General features: G+C 36.1%; 1 protein-coding gene across 1 annotated transcript in view; it reads right to left on the minus strand.

Annotated features, from left to right (window-relative positions):
• Positions 1-23,760, minus strand: part of LOC129235428 (coiled-coil domain-containing protein lobo) — a 143,521-nt gene that overhangs the window by 57,092 nt on the left and 62,669 nt on the right. The window contains exon 4 of the mRNA XM_054869265.1: positions 7,780-8,010. Within this exon, the coding sequence (XP_054725240.1) occupies positions 7,780-8,010 (231 nt within the window). The remainder of the gene's footprint in view (positions 1-7,779; positions 8,011-23,760) is intronic.

A 23,760-nucleotide genomic window follows, 5' to 3' on the forward strand; every position in this document is an offset into this window, starting at 1 on the left:
GCTAGTTTTCGGAGTATCTCAGCCGACTATAAAGAAGTTTGAAAGAGGCCACTACATGTACCAATGCCAAAACGGCGACTAATGAAAAGAGATACTTTGAAATGTAAAGGAAAATCCTAGATCATGATATGTATGTTTACAATTTACAGCTGCATTGAACCTTTCCGGTAAAATAACGAGTATAACTCGTCATTGGGTTTTCGTGCAACGCCCATCATGTGACTAAAGTTACTCGTTACTTGCTTGTTCGTATACTGCAGCTGTTTAGTTCACAAGTCTCAAATATGGCTGACCATTTGCAAAAATTATTAGTTTTCTGATAGGGTGATTACTTTCCTCTTCTGCGTTGGAAAGTTAAGGTGGAGAAGGAATTGGCTTCACTTGGTGTGTCCAAGTGGCGCCGGTTAGCACGAGAAAGAAATCACTGGCGCATTTTGTTAATCTCGGCCAAAATCGCGTAAGCGGTAATCGCGCCAATTAAAAAAAGAAGACTTATGGATTGAATTTTCATTGTGCTTATACATTAATTTAATGTTTTTAATAATTAATTGTTATTGTTTTATAAATGCTTTCGTAACATGGATTTTATTATTACACTTTTTACTTGGTTTTTGGGATTTTTTCATCTTGCACGATTTTTTAAGCCTTGTGTTGCCCCCGGGTATCCGGGTGCCCAACGGCGTACAGTTTGTTGAATAACTTTTTTCCTATGAGACACTGATATAGGAGTAAAAAAGTTGCTTTATATAATATTATTGATGTATTCAGTTAGAAATATGTTCTTACAACATGAACAAATAAATATTTATCGAATGTATACAACTATTTCGGGATATAGAAGACTTATACTCGACGGGGTACCCGGGTGACAGAGTATGTAGATGTTTCTTGGGTGGCAACACAAGGGTTAAAGTTGTAGAAAATATCCGAAATTTATCATGTATCGCATGTATTTTTTGTGCCCCTTTTCTAAGCAACGTATCTAGCGTGTAAAAAAGTGTTTGGGTGTGAAATAAGTGGGCAGAATTCTGTTGCCGAGTCCGCGATGACGTTGCAGCCGAAGTTACAAGATTTAACCAAAATTGTGAGAGTAACTTCGGCTGTTACGTCAAACACACAGTGTCTATTATACTAAAGGTGGCGCCTTCCGAAAACCGAAAATTAAATTAAATTGTGAATGCACGATTTATAAAAATACCTTCAAATGCAGTTATTTTGCGTTTTAGTTATAAGTATGGTACCTTTATATATATTCATTATCCATATTTCGCTCAATTTGACCTTTCCTATTAATAACAGGCGCCTTCGATTCAGCACTTTTTTGTGCTCTGCGCGCTGGACGAAATATTAGCGTATGAAAGCAACGACGACATCAAGATTCGCCACTAACGAGTATGGATACATCTCTTAAAATTAGTAAAACTCACAATTTTCAATGCTGCCAAATCTCTCTTCTGATATTTGGCAAGTTTCATAAGCCCGCTTTTATACAAGGAAACTGTTGTTGATTCAACCTTGCGAATTCTCTTTTCGTGTTGCCCGTCGTGTTCCCACACCTTGAAAACATTGAGAAGAATGGAAATGCAAAGGGTGTTGACAGAACACAAACGTCACAAGTAACGATTTGAAGCAACAAAGTTTTCCCGTATGAGCGTGGTTTTACTAATACTCATTAAGTACTTTTTCCAGTACTATCAAAAATTTGCATGTGAAAGCAAAAACAAAACTGCCCGCCACTGGCAAGTTTGGGTGTTTGACCGAGCTCCTTCTCCTATTTGTAGTATACGTCTTGCTGTTATTCCACAAATGAAGGGTCCTATAATTTAAAGCCGGCTATGAACGGCTAATTGTTTTTTATAAAAAGCTTTTTCATGGCAGAAATACACGCGGAGGTTTGTCATTACCTGCCGGTGGGCGACTGCTGATTCGATTCTCCGCACTGCCAAATGCTAATCACGCACCAACGCATTCGGCTACGGCGGCCGCGAGTTTGGTTACACTTCATAAAACTAGTACAACTCACTATATTCAATGCCGCCAACTTGTATTTAGCGTGACCGGCAAAATTCAATTTAGAATTATGTTTAAAAAAAATGTTAATGCTGTCAATACGTGTAACCTTTTCTCAATACGCGCTGCAATTTGCTAAATTTCTGAAAAATTTAGGAAGCGTTATTAGCTTTTACAAAATGAGTACCACGTATGAAAAATACGAGATCTGAAGATAATTGATTTGTTTGTGACAAAGCACAAGTTAGCAATGCGTGAAGCAGGGGTGGTAAGTGGTATTAATGCATCCAAACGCACGATTCGAAGGCATTTACGTGCAAAGCACCTGTGATTCCAAAGCACATTGAAAAAACCGCTGTCATTATCACACATTGAAAAAAGACTTGCATGGGCTAAGGCAAATTCAGAACGGAGTTGGGCAAACGTAATATTCAGGGATGAATCTTTCTTTAAATAACGAACTGTTAAAAGTTCAGCTAGGGTTATATTTAGGACTACTTCTCGAAAAGTAAGTGGCCATTTATTTGCGTTTACCGCCAATTTAAATGCAGTCTTGATGAATAAAATTTATAGAAAAGTATTATTGCCGAAGGATGCGAAGACGTTTCGAAGAACTAACCGACTTTGAGAAGAAAACAATGATACCAATTCGAAGACTAAATTACATATGTAAGGTGGAAAGAGTAAAATTGGATTGAAATGTTGGATTGGCCTTCACAGTCGCCTGACTCCAGCCGTATTGAACATGTTTGGGCAATAGTTAAGCAAAAACTCAAACACGAAAAAATATGAACGGCCAAACAGTTATAAGTAAAATTGTGTTTAATTATTCTTCTATTATGCATTTAAATACGCTCCTCAAATATTCCCAAAGTTAAATGGCGCTATTTATAAGTTTCCAAGGTATACTCCTAGTTTAGAAAACTTAAAAATCTACGTAATAAATTTTACAAAATGTAAAATACCAATATTTTTTAAAAGTATTCAATTGTCTAAATACATTTCTTTGCCGTAATTATATTTTCCGTGTTGAGAATAACATTAAGTCATATCCGAAAGCGTTTTGTGACTTTATTAAGTCCAACAAGACCTGCATGAGTGTACCAACTGCCATTCGTATGGATGATAATGTAGCGAACTTACCTCTTGAGGTGGCCAGTTTTTTCAATCCAACTTTGTCCATGAAAATAGGGGCTATTATGCTATTCCGCAATTTTGTCAGTGGTTATCCTTCAATTTTAGTAATTTTATATTAATTTCTCTACTGGAGACATCTCAGATGGAATCTTAGCCTTGAAACCTTCCTCTCAGACTGATGTGGACGGTCTTTCGGTAACTTGGTTTAAGAAGTATCCCATTATTGCAACTCCACTAAAAATTATCTTTAATAAGTAACTTTGAACCTGAATCGTCATTGGTCATTGGAAAGTGCCAATAGTTACTCAAATCTGTAAAAGTGGCAATAAGAATGATGTGCGTAACTATAGACCAATTTTAGAGTTGTCCATTACTTCCCCATTGTTCGAAGCTATTAGGTGAAAAATTACACTTTGTTACGAAAAATCTAGTTTCTTCCAACGAGCATAATTTGCAACAGTTAGCTGTTTCCAACTTAGCCGTTTTCAGTGAATATTGTATTTTTCATTCACAAGTAATATCAATTATAAGTACCTCAAAATCATACACGACGGGTTTTGTTAGACGTAATAGTTCCAACTTCTCAGACCCGTACACGATACAATTACTGTTTACCGCGTTTGTTCGGACGTGGTTTGAATGCACTTCTTTTATTTAGAGTCCAAAGTAGCACTTGTTGACAAGAAAGATTCTTCGTTGGATCTCAAGGCTGCCATTGTTATCGATGTTAATGCTGGTTTGCTAAACAGTGACTTGCATGCCGATACGCGAATGCACTGACTGTTTGTTTGAGGACAGAAGGTACTTTGTTTTGTCCTCCTTCACCACCAGACCCAAGATTTGGCGTATTGCCAATATTTGGTCGAAGGCAGACTATCCAGGTTTAAAGTCGCTCGCTGAAACCTGATATTGCATAGAAGCTGATGCAAGCACCTTACCAGCTCCTCGCCGCCCTGTATGAATTGCTCAGCCGGCAGTCCGTCGGCGCCCGCGGCTTTGTTGTTCTTTAGCCGCGTTATCGTTATTCTCCCCTCGTCATGGTCGGGTAGCGGAACGATTTGCCTTAGATCTTTAAATTTTTGGCCCCGATTCCCTCGTTTAGCTCTCGTTTGTTATTATTTATTCTTATTCCGGCGAAAACTTTATGAAGCTCTTACTCTTTGTATCTCGAGAAATTCAAAACGAGTTTCGAGTCCAATGCACCTGTTGCTCGACTTATTGCGAATTCAATGAGATCTCGAATTCCATATCCTTAGATTTTAAAATTACTAAAAGCCAATTCTCTTATCTGCTGAAAGCATCATTTAATTCGCTAATATTATTATTATTGTTTTGATCAAGTTGTATTTTAGTTTAAGCTCGTTTTATTTCTTATTTTATTTTATTGAACAACCCTATATTAGCACTAAGTCAACAGCCAGTAAGAACTTTTGTGGTCTTGACTAAAATTAAATGAATAAATAAATAAGTAAAACGTATGACTCGAAGATATGAATGCACATTTTATTGAATATTTTGCGTATAATAAATATTATAAGCCCACACAATGCAGGTTGTTAGAATCGAATCCGTCAAATAGTTTTGTAAGTTATGGCGGTCGCGCTTTTAGGGAGTTAGGGGTAGAAGTTTCAAAGAATTGAATTTTTTTGTTTACGTTTTCTTAAAGTATAATATCTTAAAAATATTGTGTGAAAATTTGAAGTGAATCCGACAAATACTTTTCGAGTTATTCAACCATTAACAAAGGGCGCTCGGGCATTCCGGAGTTCGATAGCAAAACTTTAAATGTGTTTTTCTCAAAACTATGGCTTTTGAATTTTGATCACTGTAACTTAAAAACCGCTCGGTAGATTTCAATAAAATTTATACTGCTTTTGGAAAGTATAAAAAACTCGTGCCTGATCGAAGGATTGTTTTCTTTTGCAAACATTTCGATTTGTTTTAAACAATTAATTGTCGGTTTTTTCTCGAAAATCTGAAAAAATATTTTCTGAGGCCGCCATATTGTCAATTTTGAAAAAAGCTTCGATAGGGCACAAGATTATCTATTCATAAAAGTAATTTCTCTTGTCTGATTGATTTTAGATGAATCTCCAAGGACTTATGATGATCACCTCAAGGGATTTCTGGAGAAACGGGCTCCACACAAACAGCGTTAACTTTAACAATTAATTTTTTTTGGAAATTTTGCTAAAGTCAAGTCGAAACATGATGTTTAAATGCTATGTTTTTATTTTTGTAAAATAAAGCAATTGGCTAGCAAAAAAAAAAATGATTGAAAATCATCATTTTTTTGGGCTTCTGACTACCCATAACCCCCTGTGTATACGGCAAAAAAACTATTTCTGAGAAAAAAGGCACAGCTTATTACGTGCATTTTTTTTATAATAGTGTTTCTGTGGAAACATATGCAATTAAGGCTATCCTCAAAAAATATATAATGATTAATCTCTCCATCGTGGGCTATCCTTATATTCTCTAGCTTGTTTGGTAAACTCTTCTGATATTTTTTTGTGTTTAATTTTACTTCAATCAGGCATCAAAAAAGAGAAAAATGTGTTTCTTGTTCAAGGACAAGTTTAGAAAAGGGAGAATGAGTTTCAAATCATTTTAGGAATGGCCATAGTTTGGGAAATTAAAAGTCCGAAAATATCGGCTACAAAATTAGAGATGGAGATTGAGAATAGGTAAACCATGTTATTCCCAAACAGTGAACTGTGTCTTGCAAAAATAAAATAAAAAATAAATAAATAATTGGCGCGTACACTTCTGTTAGGTGTTTGGCCGAGCTCCTCCTCCTATTTGTGGTGTGCGTCTTGATGTTGTTCCACAAATGGAGGGACCTACAGTTTCAAGCCGACTCCGAACGGCAGATATTTTTATGAGGAGCTTTTTCATGGCAGAAATACACTCGGGGGTGACCGCTATTAGAAAAATGTTTTTATTAATTTTGCTTTCACCGAGATTCGAACCAACGACCTCTCTGTGAATCCCGAATGGTAATCACGCACCAACCCATTCGGCTACGGCGCACACTGGGGATTTTTGTACAGAGATGCGGAAAAAAGTATACATCCCAAAAAATATTTACATTTTTACTACTAACGAAGTTGTACATATTTGTGTATGAAAAGAACATGTTTAAAAACTATTTTTTAAAAAAATTTTAAAAAACATTGTTTTTAATTTTTTGTTTTTTTGTTTATTAATATAAGCCAGCAAATATTTACGCACAGGATACATGTAAGTTCATAATTCTGAATTACCCTCAAAATGTCAAAACAAAATTAAAAGTGTTTCGTTATCATTATGCACACTAGAAAGCGTTTAGTTATTATCATTGCCAAAAAATAATCAGTGGCGCCTGGTGGCACCTGCAATTGATTAAAACTGAAAAAGACGCTATTAAGCAACACGTTGATACTAGTTTCTGACCGTAGGTAAATGTAGCTCAACTTGCAGATCCAAGATTATGAAGGAATATGATTTTTTTTTTCGTAAAATTAATTATAAATAGATAATCAAATGCTTCACAGCCTTTGTCCTTCCAGCTAAAATATATAAAAATATCGTACCCTAAATGAAAAATAAAAAATTGGAAGTCGGCTCAAGCAAGAGGAAAAAAAACCACCTTGGGCTTTGAAGTTTTTTCTTAGTCAGTTCAATACTTAAAAAAAATTATACTTTTGACGTATCTATAAAAAAAAAACTGTAAGTCGGAGTTTAGTAATTCTTTTTGATTTTATTGTTGGTTCTATTCTGGAATTTAGAAATACCATTAAACATTGCGTAGGTGATATGTTGCAAATTTGACTTTCTTCCGCTAAATCCCCAGTGTGCGGCGGCCGGCCAAGAACATATCATCAAAAAGCCGATCATGTAAAGAAATATACAAAGTCAATTAAATTTGGGTAGGACCACGTGACAAAGTCAATTACATTCTGGGAAGACTGTTACATTCTCAAACTTCATATATGTATTTTTGGCGTGGACTATATAAATTACGTGTGTCGCAAAGTCAATAGAGAACTTTGATATATACATCTGACTGACTTACTTACTGGTATTCAGTTCAATGGAATAATGCTAAAATAAAAACTGCAGCTGTAATTATACTTGTTTATGATTTTTCATCACAACATTTTGCTACATTTTTGGAATAAGTCATCATTATGAGGACACTTCTTTGCATTTTTTGGCGTTATTTATTACGTAAATAGTTTTATATTCCATTGCTTGCGCGCTTTATATTTGTGTATCAAAAGGGTAAAATATTATGCTTTACTTTCGATACCAATACAAATATACAGTCCTGTGCAAAAAAAACCGGACAGTCTGAAAACTCCATTTTTTGAAGTAGTATGGATTTTATCAAATATGTTTGAATGTGGTTATATTCCATTGTGTTTTTAATACAAAAGTATGAAATAAAACCAATAAATTTCGTACGTGTTTTTAATATTTTCATACTTTATTTGTTTTAGCATAGTCAATAACGAATGTTTTATTATTAGTTTATCCTTATTATATAATCTTACAGCTAATTAATTCAAAACAAAATTAATTATTTCATTATAAATGTTATAATTTGAAGTTTTAATACTTGGTCGCACCGCCTTTTGCCTTAATTACCGCTTTAATACGTCTCGGCATTGATGTAACCAGGGTTTGCAACAATTCCTCCGAAATATCGTTGTGCCAAGTGTCCATTATAATGTTATCCAGGTCAGTTTTGTTCTTCGGCTTTTTTTCAGCTGCCTGCTTCTTTACAATGGCCCAGAGGTTCTCAATTGGGTTTAGGTCGGGACTGTTACCCGGCCATTCCAATTGGACAATTCCGTTTTTTTCCATAAATTCTTTTACCTGCAACAAATAAGGAATAAATCATTGGTTTTTTTATTCGAAATTTAAACAAAACACTCGGGAGATTTAACAAAAATCATAACTTACTTTGTGAGATCGGTGGCATGGCGCAGAATCATCCTGAAATATAACGTCCGTTCTTAGAGAATACTGCTCCTCAATGACAGGTATTAAATGCCTATTTAAAATTGAAATGTAAGCATCTCCGTTCACCCGACCATCAATAAGAGTCAGTGCTTTCGTTCCGTCATAGCTGAAGCAGCCCCATACCATTCTACCAACTGACTGTCTTACAGTAGGCAGTATGCATCCAGTTTTATATCTTTCGCCAGATCTGCGCCTCACATGGTGGATACCATCCGATCCAAAGAGGTTAAACTTGGATTCATCCGAAAAAATCACATTCTTCCAGTGCTCGACAGTCCAGTTTTCATGAGTTTTGGCCCATCGGTATAGTTTTTGATGCATTTTTTCGTTCAAAAACGGCTTTTTTGCGGGATGTCTTCCTACAAAACCGCCATTTATCAATCTCCTACGCACAGTAGATGAATCTATTTTGACGCCAGTTGCATCCAAGAACTCCTTCCTGATGTCTGCCGAACATTTGAAACGGTCCTGGATACACATCCGCTTAATCATCCGGTCTTCGGCAGGCGACGTCTTTTTTCGTCGCCCAGATCCTTTCTTTTGCTCCGTTGAAGCCGTTTCTGCAAATTTCTTTAAAAAATCGGCAACAGATGATTTGCTGAAGCCTACTTTAGCAGAAATTTGACGTACGGACAATTTTTGCTGTGATAGTGCAATAATTTGCCCCGTAACGACAGCTCCCATTTGCTTCGATCTTGGCATATTTTTGATATTAACACTTGCCACGTATCAACTATTTCACTTATTGGTTAAATTATGATACAAATTAATTCAAAACTGTTCTATTTATATACAAAAAAAAAAGCTACTTACCGCCAAGAAGCTTTATAATCAAGCTATAGAAATTTAAATAGGGTAAATTAGCTGTCCGGTTTTTTTTGCACAGGACTGTATATTAGTATCGACAATCTATTTTTGATACATCTTTCGATACTAGTCCCTACATTTTTTTAATATCGCATCCCTCTAACAGACAAACAACACGACTGGTGAAAGAACAAGCCAATAAAATGTTGGAGTGTAGTGAGTGAGTGGGTGCTGCACAGCGACGAAACACGGAGCAGAATACAGTCAGTCAAAATATTCATATTTTTTTTAATTAATTAATTTTTAAACCTAAATAAACCAATGTAGTAGTGCTCTACCAGCACTATAATTAAATTGCACTGCTTTCTTACAAGATGAAGCTATTTGAGTACACGCAATAAGGGTATTCAGAGTGGGAAAATGCAGTTTAGAAAGCCAAAGAATTGTCATCAAAATATGCAAATATAAATATTACCAGAGAATTCAAAAGGTTAATGCCTCCGTACTTGGTATCTGTTCATCATTTTTTTTAAGATTGTGCGCTTTGTGGACATATCCAAAGAAGTGGGAAACCACAAAACTTTGTGAGGCAAGTTTATGGGCCCTACTATAGCATTCCTGTGTATCCTTATAGTTATTTACCATCAAAATAAAAAAAATTGTAAAACACCAGATTGGCGAATAAACAAAAGCGCCTAGCACCTCATATTCCCGAACTTTTATGAAATAATTTCTGTGTTTCATTTATAAAATGCTCAACTCAAGCATATAATTTATACAGTACATTTTTTTTTGATTGTGGTAAGAAAAATTAAATAACAAATCACATTGCCAATGCTGTGGTATTGCATTCAGTAATATTGAACAATCTTAACACATAGTTAACATTACACAAATTTCGATTCGCTTTTACATATTTGTATACTTTTGGTTTTCAGCTAATGAACTTTTACAGTAAGAAAAAATTCTCAAATAAAAACTTTATTGCCTTGACCTACAAGTTTTAATGTTCAAGTTCAATAATCGCTGCGAGGTTAGTGACACAGAAAAACCTGTCTGCAGAAAGAAAAATAAAGGAAAAACATATGCACGTCGGGAAACCCCCATCCTTATATATTATAGCATATATATGTATGTGCGGATGTGCATAAATATATGGTGTGTATTGAACATATAAGAATATCTATGTTTGTATATCTGAACAAGCTCACCACCCGCATTGGCTTCCCCTTTTTTCGCTAAATTGTGTATAAACACACTTGAAAGTCACATAAAGAAGTTGCCAGTAAAATAAAATAAATGACTTTGCAAGAATGTCTGAACTTTTCCACTTTTACTACTTCTATCACATTGAAGATTACGTTAAAATGGCTTGGTATGTACAAATAAGTAATGTTTCCTTAAACTTAGAAAAAGAAAACGTGACATAAACTACGAAGCACAACGATTTTGTTTGTATGTAACTACGAAATGAACGCAGAAGAAGTTAGCACAAATTGAAACTGAAATAGATGAAATAGAAATGATATTACATTTAAGATAAACATATAAATGCATTTACTTATATTTTTTTTTTATTTTGGAAGAATACACTTCCGCCCTATGTATATGAGTAAATAACATGCTTTAGCAAAAATTATTCAAAATATATGTTATTACATACTGCAATATAGATATCATGTAATATGACCATCCACATAAATGATTAATGTATTATAAAAAACGCCTGGTATCAGTGAGATCTGTTTTTTTTGTTTGTTTGCTTATTTTTTCAGAAAAGTTATAGAAACGGCAAGTATTACGTATACTCACAATCCAGACAGAAAAGATCTTGAAGAAAACTTTGAACGTACAAATTTAATTAATTTAATAACACAATAATGAATGCAATTAGCGAATCATGCTACTATCCCAAATAACCGAACAAAATTTTGCATACCCGAGACTATTAAAATGAATATTCTAAAAAAAGAATAGTCATAAAAGGATGGCAGACAACGTATTACAATTATAAAAGAAATTAAATACCTCTTGAAATAAGACTTTGATAGAAATCTAGAGGTCTATTTAAAAAATCTCTATGGGAAGCAACTAGGACAATCTACGTACAAGAACAATCTGCTTCACCTTCATCAACCAATAACCAAAGGTGAGAATGGACAATTAGCAATGGCCAAAGACTTTAGATAAAGCAGACCTATTATTTATACGCAGATTTCAAAACACAATTACAAATCAAACCATTTATCAACTGAAATAACCCATTATGCATATATCCACTTATATCTTATCTTATCTTAACTTATATTTGATTATTATTTGATTTGTATGTTGTACCTGTTGTTCCAAATTGTAGTTCTAAATTCTACTTAATGTCTCAAATACTTGTAATATCAAAGTAAATAATAAAAACAAAAATTTAAATATCTATTTTGATTTCGTTATATACAACCAGTTTGTGCACAAAATTATAATTTCCTTGAACATAAATTCACCCAAATCTAATGATATTTCTCTCTGAAGCACGCATAAGCGCCGCAAGTAAAACAAAATGTAAGTTTTTTATTATGATTTGTTGTACATACCGGCACTCGAAGTGTAACAAATTAAAAAGGTCACAAATGTAATTTGGAAAATTACTTTTATTCAATCCAAAGTAATAAATGTGTGAATATAATACAAGATTAAGAATCAATTTACTTTTGCTCGATATGACCATCTTTTGCCTTGAGACGGTCCAGAAACGAATGCTGCCCGAATGTGACTTGCAGGTATTTTGGCCCACTCGCGGATAATGGCTTTTTTCATCCCCTCGAGACTGGTGAATCTTTCAATTTGGACCTTGCTTTCCAAAATGGGCCAAAGAGAATAATCCATCGGATTCGCGTCTGATGAATTTTAGACCCATTTCGTGGACGTTATTTGTTAGCCATTCTTGGTTCACTCGAGCGTTGTGAGACGGTGCCGAGTCCTATTAAAACGTCCATGGTCTCCCACCGAAATATTTGTCTGTCCACGGCTTAAAAGCCACGCCAGGCTCGATGAGAACGATTGGAGTGCGCCCATCTACGGTTACAGCGACCCAAATCAGTAACTGTGGCGGGTGCTGCCTCAAATTGTCGTATGGACGGTCGGTCAAATAAACTCTATCGTTTTGGGAGTTTACGAATTGCTCAATTTGTAAAATTGTGTCGTCAGAAAACACAATGTTCGGAAATTGACCGCTTTCTGCCATAGTAAATGTAAAACAAAAAACTTGAAACATCTAATAAATTTTAAGCAATCTGTCCCAGTAATATGGAATTCATTTCAGTTTGTTACGGTTATCCATAACGAACGCGTGTTAAAGAATAGCAAGCCTTACATAGATCACAGTTTTCCACGAGTGACTTCATGCAGAAACAATTGCAAAAACGAAGTTGAAAATGTTTTATTTTGCAAAAAACAAAAAGTGCGAAACAGGTTTTTTACTCAAAACTTCATTACTCAAAAACAACTCATTTTAGCTACTGGGCATTCAGCTTAATTAAAGTTTGAGGTGTCCTCTTGGTTTGGAAAAAGTTATAAAAAAAAAAAATACACTTTTTGAAATATTGAGTTTCGAAAAAATCTCAATTTTTTTTCTTTTTTGCTAAATAAAAAATTTTCAACTACTTGTTTGCAATTGTTTCTACATTAAGTCGCACCTGTAAGTAATGACGATCATTTTGAACCCAGAATTATTAAAATCGGTTCATTTTTGACTAAGTTATGGGCATTAAAAAAAAATTTTTTCTTATAAATATAATTTAAAAAAATCGAGTTTGAGCCGAAAAACAAAATTGCCGATAATTCATTATTTTGACCAGAGAGCAACATATTTCAGTTACACCGAAATCGAAGAACATGTCCCGAATAGCCCGGTTGAATTGAAATGCAAAGCATCCGGTGAATCTGCTACAACGAAGGCGAAAACAGCCCCACCGGCCGAAAGACAACGATTTTTTGGGATGTAAACGGCGTTATCCTCATGGATTTTTCAGAAAATGGAAGAAGGATCAGTAAACAACACTACTTATTGAAACCCCCACGTATGTATGTTATAAAACTAATGCTTATTGAAGCGAAAGAGGGTTTTTAAAAAAAATTATGGTAGTCGTAGACGGTGGGTATGATAATAATTGGGATCGGGGTGCACATTCATGTTTCAGGGCAACTTGGTTAAGCCTAGCCTTTTCTTTACTCTTTCAAGCTTTTATCAAAAAGATAAGGGTACATTTGAATTTACTCAATTCATTTAAATTCTATTTATTTTCCGCATTTAATTTGATATAATAAAAGCACCATCGATAAAAATTTGCCCTATGCAAAATTGCTCTTCTTTAAACACTTGTCATTAGTGCCGCACGGCAAAACTAGAAAGTCGCCAGTTTTTGTGCATTTCGGAATGGTGTACGGCACGTATGGGGCTCAATTGCTCAAATTCTATTTTACTGTCAGTCAAATTCGTTGCCGCAACGTATGAAACGGATCTATTATGACGGGCCTATTTGCTGTTGTGTGTCAAGTACGCGCAGAAGCATGCGCTAAGGTGCAAAACCACGGTTTAGCTTATGAAAGGGTTGCGTCTTCGACACTTTTACTTTAGAAAGTTTCAAATTCTTTTTTGTTGTCTTATAATATAAGTAGATAGGTATTTAATTAACGTACATTTTTTTTTTGCTGGTGCACAAAGCATTGAAAGCCGAAAAGTGTGAGGCTTGCCCACCGCGGGACAACCCCTTCCTTCGGGAGGGGTAGCAGCCTATTGCCAATTCTTAAAGATTTGCGCTGTTATTTAGCACAACGTCGCCCGTCAAGAATAACTTCATGGGCGGGAAAGCGGCCTATTGCCTCTTCCTGAAGATCTACACTGTTGTTTAGCGCGACACAGTTTGGAGATTACTATTTTTGCGATATTACATACACACCAATATGTTCTTCTAACTCAATCATAACATCCACTAAGTTGACAGCAGTAATTGGCTTCCCCACCCTAGTGCTTAACTCCTCCCTTTCGAATCGCGGACAGACAAACAAAACATGTTCTGCGTCTTCTGCAGCTGGTACACAATAAGAACAGTACGGGTCGTCTTCGTTTTTAAACCTTTATAAATAGGATTTAAAGCACAGCATGCCCCGTCAGTATTTGGGTCAGATAGTAGTCTAACTATCCATGTTTACGGTTAACCCATTTGGCGATTATGGGAATCAAGCGGTACGTCCAGCGTCCGTTGAGGAGCTAACTCCATTTTGCCTACCATGAACGCAAGCTACGCTGTCTTGCTTTATTGCGTATTGTCTGCCGTTCTGAAGTAGCTTTGTTTTTGTAAACTTCAGCATACTCATTTGCCATTAAGTTGATTGGGAGTAGTCCTGCAATAACCATAATAGCGTCTCTTATACCGAGCTCTGAAAGCACTCAATTGGTACACTGACTTTATACACTTAACATATGAGTTGTAATTTGTTGCTTCCGCCCATGCTGGAGCTACATACAGCAAAATCGATGAGACCACAGTGTTAAGTAGTCTCCTACAGTTTTGCCTAGGGCCTCTGGTGTTCATCATTATGCCGGTTAGCGCCGGTTAGCGCCTCTGCCGCTTTGCTACTCGCGTATTATAGGTGCTCTCTGAAGTTAAGCCTATGGTCAATTATTACGCCCAGGTATTTAATAAACAGCCATTATATTGGCCGACTCCACTTTCATTTCTTTTCTTTCTGCTGCTAATGAGTACTGCTTCAGACTTATGATCCGCAAGAGTTAGACCGTTCTGCGCAGCAATTCTTTTACCATGCCGATAGCCTGGTTGCAAGTTGCTTCAGCTTGGTGGAGTAATTAAGCTACGCCCGTAACAGCAATATCGTCAGCAAACCCTATAATTTTTTACCCTGGGGATAAATTGAGACGTAAGATCCCGTCATACATAATGTTCCCCAGCAAGGGGCCTAGGACTTAGCCTTTTGGAACTCCACCAGTTATTTTATGTTCCTTTATACCCACATCGGTATTATAGCGCAGGTGCTCAGATATATAGTTATGTACATATATCTTTGCTTATGGGATTATCCAATTAAAAAAATGCTTGAGATAAGTAATATAGCCGTAAAGTTAGAAATTTACTTAGAAACAAGAGTGGGACTTGTTTTAGGCACGTGGGGTATATATGTATAAGAGTATATGTTCACATATTCTTTATGACAACAAATGCGAGCTCTAGAGCTTTTTTAGCGAATCGTAATACCTATTATTTCTTTCTGAGCGGGCAAAAATCAAAAATTTCGTTACTCAAAATATAGATATTAATATTTGATATTGTTGAAATGCTTTAGAAAGAAAAATGTTTAATCTTAATCCCAGTCTTAATTTCATCGAAATTGTAAAAACTGAAAAGCAAATTTGATTTTCGTGCTCAGCGTACTCTAGTTCACAATTACTCTTTGTGTGCATGAGCAAACATATCGCTGCTCGCCTCTATAATAAAGGGTGTTTTTTTAGAGGTTAGGTTTTCAAGATGAAATAAAACGTATATAATTTAATGTTATGGCCAAGAATTTAGCTTTATTATAAAGATAAGAGTTTGCCATTATGTTTTAAAAATGATTTCGGGCAAGTGGCCGCCGCGGCTGGCTCGAATAAATTCCAGCCGAGAGGCCCAATTTTCGACCACTTTTTGCAGCAATTGGGGCCGTATGTCAGAAATAACGCGCCGAATATTCTCTTCCAAGACGTCAATCGTCTCGGGCTTATCTGCGTAGACAAGCGACTTCACATAGCCCCACAAGAAATAGTCCAGCGGTGTTATATCGCACGATCTTGGAGGCCACGCCACAGGTCCACGGCGCGAGATAATGCGCTCACCAAAAGTTTCCTTCAATAAATCGATTGTTGCGTTGGCTGTATGGCATGTAGCGCCGTCTTGTTGGAACCAAAGGTCGTCCACATCAACATCGTCCAATTTAGGCACGAAAAAGTCATTAATCATGGCTCTATAGCGCTCTCCATTGACTGTAACATTATGGCCGGCTTCATTTTTAAAGAAATATGGACCAATGATTCCCTCTGCCCATAGAGCACACCAAACAGTGACTTTTTGAGGATGTAACGGCGTCTCAGCAATGGCTTGTGGATTATGTTCACTCCAAATGCGACAATTTTGCTTATTGACATACCCATTCAACCAAAAGTGAGCTTCATCGCTGAACAAAATTTTCTTGTGATGCGTCGCGCGAACCGAACCATTATTTTCGTAATAAATTTGCACGATTTGCAAACTTTGTTCAGGTGTAGGTCTATTCATTATGAAATGGCAAACCAAACTGAGCATAAATCAAGTGACAGCTGTCAAAAAGACCATCTACGAAAAAAGTAGTGCCAACTTGAAAACCTAACCTCTAAAAAAACACCCTTTAAATAATTTTTGCTCAAGATTGCGACTCTATCTTGTTACTTACCCCATGGATTTCGCGTTGCCGCGGCGAATATCGTAGGCGATAGAACAATGAATTGTATGAGTTTTGCGGCGGTATATACACAGTGCAGCGAATAAAAATCCTTCGGCTCGGCCCGCTAAATTATTACGAAAAAACTCTAGATTTGAAAGCATTCAATGCGGTACCTTTGGTATCCTTTGAATTGGACGGCTAAATGTCTTGGCGTCGGTTAGCCGAGTAAGAAACGACTAACGAGATTTGTAAAACTATTGTAATATAAACAGGCGTTGACAGCTATGTGAAAACGAAAAGATGTGATGCATTCGTTATATGAAGAAAATTCCCAACACCGTCAGGGGGAATAGTTATCAATCAGACAGCCAGAATTTGAGCTGCTTTAAACAAGCTCTCCATTGAACAAAACTGGAATTCGTTATACATAAAACTGCTTTTTCAAAACTTTTTTTTAAAGAATGCACAATTAAAAGAACTCCACTTTTCAAATTACTTTTTATGACAATTTTTATAAAATTTTAGTGAACACACTATTAGTACACTTTTCCGTCAGGAGCCAGCTTAAGTATTCGTCCTTGAGCCTTTATTGTCACTGTAAAATATAATTTGGCTGCAAAAATTTATTCCAGCATCACAGCCAGTCAAAGTTGCACATTCATTCAAAGGAGTTTGAACCGCCTTGATCAACAGCTTAGTTCCATTATATAATGTTAGTGAATAAAGGGGGGCCTCTTATCAGTCGGCTTCAAAAAATCGATTTTTTTTACTGCAATCGATAGATATATTATAGGAAAATATGCCCTCAAAATTGTATAGTTTATTTTTCGGAGTTTTATAATTTTCGGAGTTACAGGCCTGTGTACCGTCCCTCGTGTGAGTATACTGCCGACCTTTGAAACACGTTTTCTCAAAACCATGTTTTTGAAAATGGCATGTAAGATTTAAAAAAAAACGACGAAAGTTATCGTTTCAAACCGAAAATCTATATAAAGATAATTAAAGTGCGCAACTAATTAACTAACAAAATACAAAACAAATTCATTTTTTAATGTTATTTAACACTTAAAAAAAAAATAACGGAAAAAAGCACTTTTTTCAATAATTAATTGTGTGTTGATTTTTCCATATTTTTATACAAGAGTAGTCTATTATATGTGGGAAAGCCTTCTGAATGAGACAATATTTTTCTTCTGTGTTTCAGGTGAAAACTACCGCAATCTTACACGCAGTTTTACTAACACGCAACGAGAGGCTGTGCGAGATCCCTCATATGTCCACCATTATGGTTTTTTATTTATGTTAAAAAATTGTTTATTACTCTTCAATCATGCCTTGAAATAATTGCAAAATATTATTCCTGTCTGTCGCTTTTTTCGCCTCGGAAAAAAATTGAGGGAAACCCCTTTTTTTTTGAAGCCACTGATAAGAGGCCCCCCTTAAGATTTCGTAGTAATATTACAAGAGCTCTTACTTTAATAATTGGTTTATATGGCGACATTCCGGGAAGCCTCCAAATATAAAAAAATATGATTAGGAAGTACATTACCTCGTTAATATCTTCTATAGAATAGAAAGATTGTGCTTCCCCATTTCAAATGCAATAATATTAATGAAAAAACAATATTGCGTGACATCGCCAAATGGAAAAACGAAAAACCAGTAAGCAACAAAGCAAATGAGGCGATACGTTAGCGCGATTTATCTCAATTTTTTCTCAAAGTAAACATTTCCAAGTTTAGCCACAAAGAATAATTATTTGAACCGATGGATTCGTTTTGATAGTATGCTAAAATTTGTTACAGACTCCTTCAAATTTCGTCCACATCAACCTTCCCGGATAACTGAGCTTTAGAACGCAAAAAAAACCCTCGCACTTCGGAGCATTAAGTGCGAAGTTAATGCATTATTTAGCATTAGCCATGTCTATCCATCGCTGCGCACGTGAGCTTGATAACTCGAACTCACTTTAATACGGTATATTTCAATGAAACTTTGTACACATATTAATATTTTTCCAAGGTATTTTGAAAATAACCGAAACCGGCAATTTTCAGGAAAGAAAAATAATGTTAATATATAAACAAAGCAAAATTGCTTAAATTTGCATAAATGATGAAAATAAATAGGATGAAAGTAAAATGGGCGGTGCCACACCCAGCTATGGATAAATGCATGTATCTCGATAATCACTTAATAACTTGGTACATGTCCGTCTCATCTTAACTTGGTACATGTCCGTCTCATTTAGATTCGGTTTAACTTTTCACTTTTTATGTGTATATTTTCATCCGTCTGATATTAGTACCATAACTATCATTCCACTTCACGGAAATATGCGCGTTCCCACGACAGTCAGTTCTGCGTAACCGGAATGACCGGGATTTATATCTGCTGCTACAACAACAACAACGGAAATGTGCGCGGATACACATACTATTTTTATAAAATGAAGCTAAATAAATTCTACGAATCCGAAAAACCTTATAAAACCGTAAGTCAATTGGCTCCACAGAAAGTTTTGTTTCTAATTCAGGAATTAATTCTTTCTAAAATAAGTTTAAAATTTGTAACGTAAATGTTAAATTTGTACAACGAGTTAACGGTGTGTTCAAAAAATAAGATGAATTTTGAAATTTCAGGGGCTACATATATTTGCCTTTCCATTATAATTTTTTTTATGTTGTTACATTTGTCTCGTCTGCGGCCGCCATAGCCGAATAGAAAAAATTAAGAAAACATTTTTTCTAATAGCGGTCCCCCCTCGACAGGCAATGGCAAGGCCCCGAGTGTATTTCTGCCATGAAAAAGCTCCTCATAAAAAAATATCTGCTGTTCGGTGTCGGCTTGAAACTGTAGGACCCTCTATTTGTGGAACAACATTAAGACACACACCGCAAATAGGAAGAGGTGCTCGGCCAAACACCCACAAAGAGAGTACGTGCTCGGCCATTTTGAATCTTTAGTTAATTGTTGACAGCTGTTTTGCTTGCACGTGTTTCGGCTCGTCTTCGATTTTCACCTATTCAAAAAGATGGATCAAAGAACCTGTATTAAATTTTGTGTGAAAAACGTAATTAAGTGCGCAGATGCATTCCGAATGTTGACTGTGTCATATGGAGAAGCTACTTTGGACCAAAGCAAGGTTTATCGGTGGTACAAAACGTTCTCAGAAGGCCGAGAAGACGTGAATGACGAAAAGCGGGCCAGACGCCCGAGCACTTCAACAACAGACGAAAAAATTGATGAAGTGAAGAAAATGGTATTGGCCAATCGACAAATGATCGTTAGAGAAGTTGCTGGGGACCTAGACATATCGAATGGCTCGTGCCATTAGATTTTTTTCAATGATTTGGGCATGAAACGGGTCGCCACAAAATTCGTACGAAAACTATTCAATTTTGACCAAAAGCAGCATTGCATGAACATTGCTAATGAGATGTTGGACTCTGTCCGCGACGACCCCAAATTTGCTCCAGAGGATCATAACTGGTTGTGGAAGAACAAATCTTGGCTCTTGCATCGCGATAACGCCCCTGCTCACACATCATTGCTTATGCGCGACTTTTTGGCCAAAAACAACGCACTAATGATGCCACAGCCACCGTATTCTCCAGATCTGGCCCCCTGTGACTTTTTTCTGTTGCCGAAACTGAAGAGGCCCATGAAAGGACGACGCTACGATTGATAAGATAAAGACGGCATCGAAGGAGGAGCTGAACAAGATAAAAAAACTGATATGTTGAAGTGCTTCGAAGATTGGAGAAAACGTTGGCACAAGTGCATAATATCTCATAGAGACTACTTTGAAGGGGACAAAATAGATATTAATGAATAAATAAATAATTTTTGAAAAAAACACAAAATACGCGATTTTTTTGTAGCCCAATTTGTATATACACTCGTCTCGAAGATATGTTCATAGTTTTAGCAATATAGGTTATTTAGTTTGTTTGTCAGAGGCATAAATAAAAGAAATGTTTTGCGTGTTCGGCGATTTTCTACTATTGAAAAAATGGATCAAATTTTGTGTAATGGAATTAAGTGCTCAAAAACACTTGAAATGTTGACAGTTACATACGGTGAGAGTACTCTGAGCCAAAAAAAGGTTTACAAGTTGTACAAGTTTATCACAACAGGTCGAGAAGATGTGAATGACGACACTCGCTCTGGACGCCCCAGCATATCAACAACCGATCAAAATATTGAGAGTAAAATCAATTGTTATGGAGAATCGTCAAATCACAATTAGAGAAGTTGATGGGAATGTCGGCAAATTTTGGGCATGAAGCGTGGGGTATCGAAGTTCGTTCCGAAATTCCTGAATTTTGACCAAAAACAACGTCGCATGAGCATGGCTCAAGAATTGTTGAATGACGTCAACGATGATCCACATTTGCATAAAAGGGTATAACTGATGACGAATCATGGATATATGGTTATGATATCGAAACCAAATCCCAATCGCCCCAAAGGAAGAGTTCAGGAGAGCCAAGACCAAAAAGGCACGCCAACCCTGATCAAATGTGAGTAGTGCATCAGGAGTTTTTACCTCAAGGTCGTACGGTAAATAAAGGGTATTACCTTGAAGTTATGTGCCGTTTGCGTGAAACAATATGAAAAAAACGCTCGGAATTGTGGAAAAAAATGCATGACTTTTGCGTCATGATAATGCACCTGCTTACTCATCTTAGCTTGTTAGAGATTATTTCGCCAAAAACAACACCGATATCATGACTCAGCCACTGTATTTACCAGATTTGGCTCCGTGCGACTTTTTCCTGTTCCCAAAATTGAAGAGATCCGTGAAAGGACGGCGTTTTGCGACGATTGAGGAGATAAAAACCGAATCACTGAGAGAGCTCAAGGACATACCAAAAAGTGAATATCAAAACTGATCCGAACTAGCCTATTCGGCTATCTCAAAACTAAACAGACCCAATTTTCAAATTTGAAATCAATTTGAATTTAGACCAATTTCCCTCTCGCCTTTCATGACAAAAGTATTAGAAAATATAATAATACCGGCGACCTGAGGGGTTTGGTATAACAAAAACTTCATTTATTTTCCTGCAAATGTGGAAAATGTCAGAAAAGGCAGTTTTTATTGGAGTTTCATAGTATATCTGTGGTTTTTCAAAACACAGGCACGTCATCAGCATAAACAAAGTGGTCACTTTGGGCATAAGAAAAAATAATTGTGCTAACTACGTTGAAGGCAATAGTAAATAAGATAACTGATAACAAATTTTTGATTTCTAATTTTTTGCACGAACGAAAAATTTGCGATTGCAGAGGAAAGATTGTACTATATTGTACAGGGTCCGCCATATGACTTTACGGAATTAAAAATGATATAAAAAGAAACTACTCAATATTTTTCCAAACTGTTTTTTTTTATTTTGAAGTACAATCCTTCCGGTTATTGATGGAACACAACTTCATTCATATGGCTGCCTCGGCTAGCCATGCACCATCCCATACGATCGGTCCAATTTTTCAACACATTTTCGATTGTATGCGGCTGTATTTCAGCTATGACATCGCGTATGTTCGTCTTCAGTGCATCAATTGTTGCTGGTTTGTTGGCATAACACTGGTCTTTGATGGCACCCCGAAGATAATAATCCAACGGCAATCGCAGCTGCGAGGCGGCCAAACGATATCAGCTGATAATGCGATCGGCTGATAATGCGATCTTCGAAGACAGTGCGCAAAAGATTGATCGTAGTACGTAATTTTCGTACACATTCTGCAACATTACCATGATTTTCAAAGTAATGTCGCAATATTTCCCAGCGTTCTTTGAGCGTATACACAACCATTTTCGTTCAGCGGAAGAATAAAACTAATTTTCTGTCAAATCAGATGACAGCTAAGTGTTACCATTCTTCAAATAATAATATACCTAGTTCAAATCCGTAACGATAGATGGCGGGCCCTGTATATTTGTTCCCCCAACTTTCCAACGTTTAAGTTCTTGTAATGCGCAATGAGCTCCCCTTTCAAAGTTTTCTGATACTAAGGTTTTAGTAGTAAAATGTTCAAATAATAGCCTTTTTGATGTGGGTTTATTATCCTTTTGCTCGGCAAGCCGCACAAGTCGCGGAGAAATTTTTTTTTTCTAGTACCTTTGTAGCCTAAGGGGTTGTGCCTTGACTGAGTACACAGGAAATAGCTCACTATTTATTGTGAGTAGGCTGAAAAGGTCCGGGCCTAACAAAGAAAATATGTGTTTTTTTGTTCAAATTTCCATTAAGAACAACGAAATCATTCCAGCGCCGCTCTAACCTTTCAATATTCTTTTTGTAGATCGATTTATTTTTGCCTTAAAATAGGCCTCAAACGAGCCACTCACTTTGAACAGAGCTGTTCATAGTCAAAAGCTGATGCAATAGAAAGATACCATCTTCTTTTGATATCTTTACGATGTCATCTAACTTAGCTCACGCAACTTCACTTTTCGATCATTTTAAACGATTTTGTGGATTTTTTATGTTTATCGTTCCCATAACACTTTTCAAACCATTGCTTCGCTTGGATGGTATTTTTCCCCATCAAAAATCAGTGGAAAATTAAAACACGACATTTTTTTTATCCATTGTTTTGAAAAGAACAAAAGGAGCGCCACTCTTAGCACAATAACTCAGGAAATAATGAATAGAATATGATAAAATTTTAACAGCTGTCTTTTTAAGTACTGTCTTTTTAGTACTAACTGAGCGCAATAAAACTAGTCTATCTATGTGTTAGACCCGGGACTTTTCAGCCCATGTGTTATAAGCTGATTGTCTGTCTTTTGTATTTCGGGAGTAAATTCGTAAATTAATAAACTTCAATCGGGGTAATTGTTAAGAAGGTCGTTAAGATTCTACTGTAGTGTAGTATTACTATGTTTCAATATCGTTGATTTCTACTGTATTACTATGTAGTATCAGAATTCAGAGAAGGGAATGCGGTAAAGGAGTTGAGGTACGAATTAAATTTGCTGGGAGACAATTTATTTGTTAGATGGAATCATAAGAGAGAGTATTAGTTGTTGTTGGAGCATCGACCGATTCAACTATGTGTGAGTGATTGAGGTATTAGGTGATTTGGCTGTCTTCCGCGTTTTCTTTACTACAATAGCATTGCTTCGTTTATCAGCAATATTATTTGATTTTGATTTTGTTGTATGTTTTGCTCACTCATGTTGTTTTGATTATTTTTGCTTAGTGACTTTTTGCGACTTCAGGTAATGAAGTATACATACATACATACATGAATGTATTTGAATAGCTTCTTGCATGCAGCACTTGTCGTGCGATCTATTCGTAATGAGTTGTTCCATTT

The sequence above is a fragment of the Anastrepha obliqua genome, chromosome 1, assembly GCF_027943255.1.
Source record: "Anastrepha obliqua isolate idAnaObli1 chromosome 1, idAnaObli1_1.0, whole genome shotgun sequence".
Classification (NCBI taxonomy): Eukaryota; Metazoa; Arthropoda; class Insecta; order Diptera; family Tephritidae; genus Anastrepha; species Anastrepha obliqua.